Source organism: Protomyctophum bolini (assembly GCF_963924005.1).
Source record: "Protomyctophum bolini genome assembly, chromosome: 1".
Lineage (NCBI taxonomy): Eukaryota > Metazoa > Chordata > Actinopteri > Myctophiformes > Myctophidae > Protomyctophum > Protomyctophum bolini.
In genome coordinates this window covers 28,985,340-28,988,506 of record NC_137862.1, presented here as the reverse complement: position 1 = coordinate 28,988,506, position 3,167 = coordinate 28,985,340, and the positions used below count along the sequence as shown (strand labels likewise).

Below are 3,167 nucleotides of genomic sequence, written 5' to 3'. Positions count from 1 at the left end.
AAAGGAATAATGCACTCGGGTGAAGAGGTGCTCGGATTCCACAGATGTCATCCCACGAATGCCATCATTTCAAACGGCTGGGGGAAGAGATCTTCGGCCTCACGTTAAAACACAATTCCCCTGCATTCCCATCGTGATGCTATAGCAGTGCGACTCGAGAACACAAACAATGCATGCATTGCAGGCCTCCCGGGGGTCTCTGAAGCTGCGTGCTCTATAGGGACGAAACGACGCTTCAGCACATCTCTGTTACATGCCATATATATCAGTTATAATATAACTGCATGCATTCATGCAATCATGTGTGTGTGTGTGTGTGTGTGTGTGTGTGTGTGCGCGTGTGTGTGTTTGTGTGTGTCTGTGTGACAGTGTGCAGTGCACTGCATGTTACAGTATATGCCTCTTAATGTGTATGTTCAGTCCAGTCTTTGGTGTAGAGTTCACGCCCTTCAGTTCACTTCCTGGTTAATTCCATCTAGAATAACCCGCGTCACCAAAGCCAGACCTGGTGTACGACATATAATGCAATTAAAAGTGAGATTATTTTGCAAGAGTGCACACCAATCAGGCCAGTCTTAATTACACATGTACAAAACCCCAGGTTTACAGGATATTGTAGCTGTGACCCAGTATGAAAACTGGTGCAATTTCCTTTCCTTTTCATTCTTTCTTTTCTTTTTTTTCTTTAAAAAATAATAATAATATGCACCGTGTTTGGTTCTTCTCATGTCCATAATAGTTCAGGTTCTGGGGGAAATTAAAAGGCAGTTTTTAGGCTGATATGAAGCGTTAGTCCAGCGGCACAATAAGCCGTCACCCATCAATTCGACTAAATGGTAAATGGTGCATTTATATAGCGCCTTTATCCAAGGCGCTTTACATAGATCGTGCATTACATTCACGCATTCACACACACATTCATACACCGATGGTGGCTGAAGCTATGCAAGGCACCAACCAGCACATCTGGAGCAATTAGGGGTTCAGTGTCTTACTCAAGGACACTTCAACACCAACTCTGGGGGAGCCCGGCTTCGAACTGGCAACCTTGCGGTTACCATCCAGCTACTCTACCCCTGAGCCACCGCCGCCCCCGCCTGACGACACAATATTCCGACCATAGAGCCCCATATTATCCCTATCCCCAAACCCTAACCCTAACCGCACGTGGAAAGCTACGGGTGAGTCTTAACCTGCCACGTAGTCGGACTAACGCGCGCCTCCACCGATATGTAGAGGATAGGTGTAGACAGAGAGCCATATAATTGTCACTCTACCGATCAGGCGTCTGGTGGAAGTGGGTACCGGTACTGTCATTTCAGTTTTGTATAACTACCAAGTTGTTGCTATAGATAATTGCAGGTATAAACTATAAGTAAGACATGTATACATCTCAATGAGATTTTATTTCATCATCAACTACTTAAAGGACCACTTTCACTACTTTTCAACCTATCTTCATAATAGGTCCTCACTAATAATCATGATAAACTGGCACAATTATTTTCTACTCGGTCTGTGTCTCATAGGCGGGCTGAGTGCAGTTTAGAAACCCATCCACCAATGACATCATCGATGGGGAATCCAAGCTAGAAACCGCAGGCTTTCTAGTCCTGAAAAGTTGCAATGCAAAAATGGAAGCCATCGTTCTCAGGATAATACAAATCTAAACATTTTTGAGGGGTGCTAGCCCCATACAGGTTTAATGTTTGTCTTTAGTTCAAAGTTTGTTTTGTAAACGCTATTGACAATGAAGGGAAATGTTATGTCATAATGTGCCTCATTACATCATATTGTCTCTTTATTGTTAATGGCGTTTAATATTTGTGTTGGCACCGTTTGTTTTATATGACCTAATCAACATGAGTAACGCCAGGGCTCCACTGGGCGCGTTTGGGCGCGTTGCGTCCAAAAACGAACCGGTTAAATTTTAATGGTGATGCACGCACGCGGCACGCACACGCAACGCGGGCAGTGGAGCCACCCTTCATTGATTAAAAAGGGAACATTCTGTGACGGTGACGCTGACGCTGACGCGACGCAGACGCCAGACTCGCCCAGTGGAGCCCTGGCGTTAGACTTTAATATATAAGCGCCCCTCACTTCACATGGGTGTGGTTTTTGTAAACAAATCTTGTTTAAAAAAAATGGGTGTGATTTTTTTAGCGTGACGTCAATCGATTGCCAGCCAAGCCTATGTATGGACTTTGTGGATATTACAATGTTTGTTCATCATCACTGATGATGTCACCCACTGTATAAATAGTGTATCAGAATTTTAAAAGACAAAATTCTGCTGTGGTCTCAAGGTCTCATCGTAGTTTTTGTTCAACAAAGCCAAGCATCGGAGATGACATTACAATGGACTGCGGTGGCAGGCTTCCTTTATGTGGAAAGCGCCATCCTTTTCATCCTCTGTCTGCCATTCATCTCGCCTAGAAGATGGCAGCGCATATTCCAACTGGACATTTGGAAGAAGGCCGACAGGTTCAGGGACAGCGCCTTCCTCACCATGATCGTGATCCTCGTCGTGCTCTTCCTCGACGCCGTGCGCGAGGTGAGGAAGTATTCAGGCTCGGCGGAGCCCATCGGCAAGGACGTCACGCTGTACCCCACCATGTTCGACCACATGCACATGAAGCTGTTCCGAGCTCAGAGGAACATGCACATCTCTGGCTTTGCCCTCTTCCTCTGGCTGGTGATGAGGCGCACGGTCACTCTGATCAACCAAGTGGACAAGAAGAGCACAGAGCACGACGACCTGTTGAAAGCACACCAGCAGCTACTACAGAATGTTCAGCACGATAAGAATAAATAGTGACTGTTCTGTGAGGTTAAAGATGGGTTTCCCCCCATTGTGAGACATATATAGCTGATTCTACAAAATGTCTTCCAATGTCTTTCTGAAGAAAAAATAACGTATCAGTGGACGGTGCACTGGTCCTCAAACCTAGCTTTTCATGTTGAGGACCCACAGGACCCCCCCCCCCCACCCCCAAAGATCTGCACACATTTCCATGATTTTTCAAAACATAGCAGATGTACGTACAAGCTTGTAGATCTGCTATTATTCAACAGCTACAGTTTACAATAATGGTTAAAGTGGTTGAAAGCTATGAGGCGTCCTCAGGTCTAAATGGATTAAGAGTTGACTCAGCGACGCAGTC

The 3,167-nt window shown here is 45.4% G+C and overlaps 1 protein-coding gene across 1 annotated transcript; it reads left to right on the top strand.

Moving 5' to 3' along the window:
• Positions 1 to 2,350: 2,350 nt before the first annotated feature.
• On the top strand, positions 2,351 to 2,818 carry LOC308319974 (B-cell receptor-associated protein 29-like; the record flags this gene model as incomplete). The annotated part of the gene is made up of 1 exon (XM_080770227.1): positions 2,351 to 2,818. One exon carries the CDS (start codon positions 2,351 to 2,353, stop codon positions 2,816 to 2,818), a length of 468 nt encoding a protein of 155 aa, XP_080626353.1.
• Between the last annotated feature and the right edge of the window lie 349 nt (positions 2,819 to 3,167).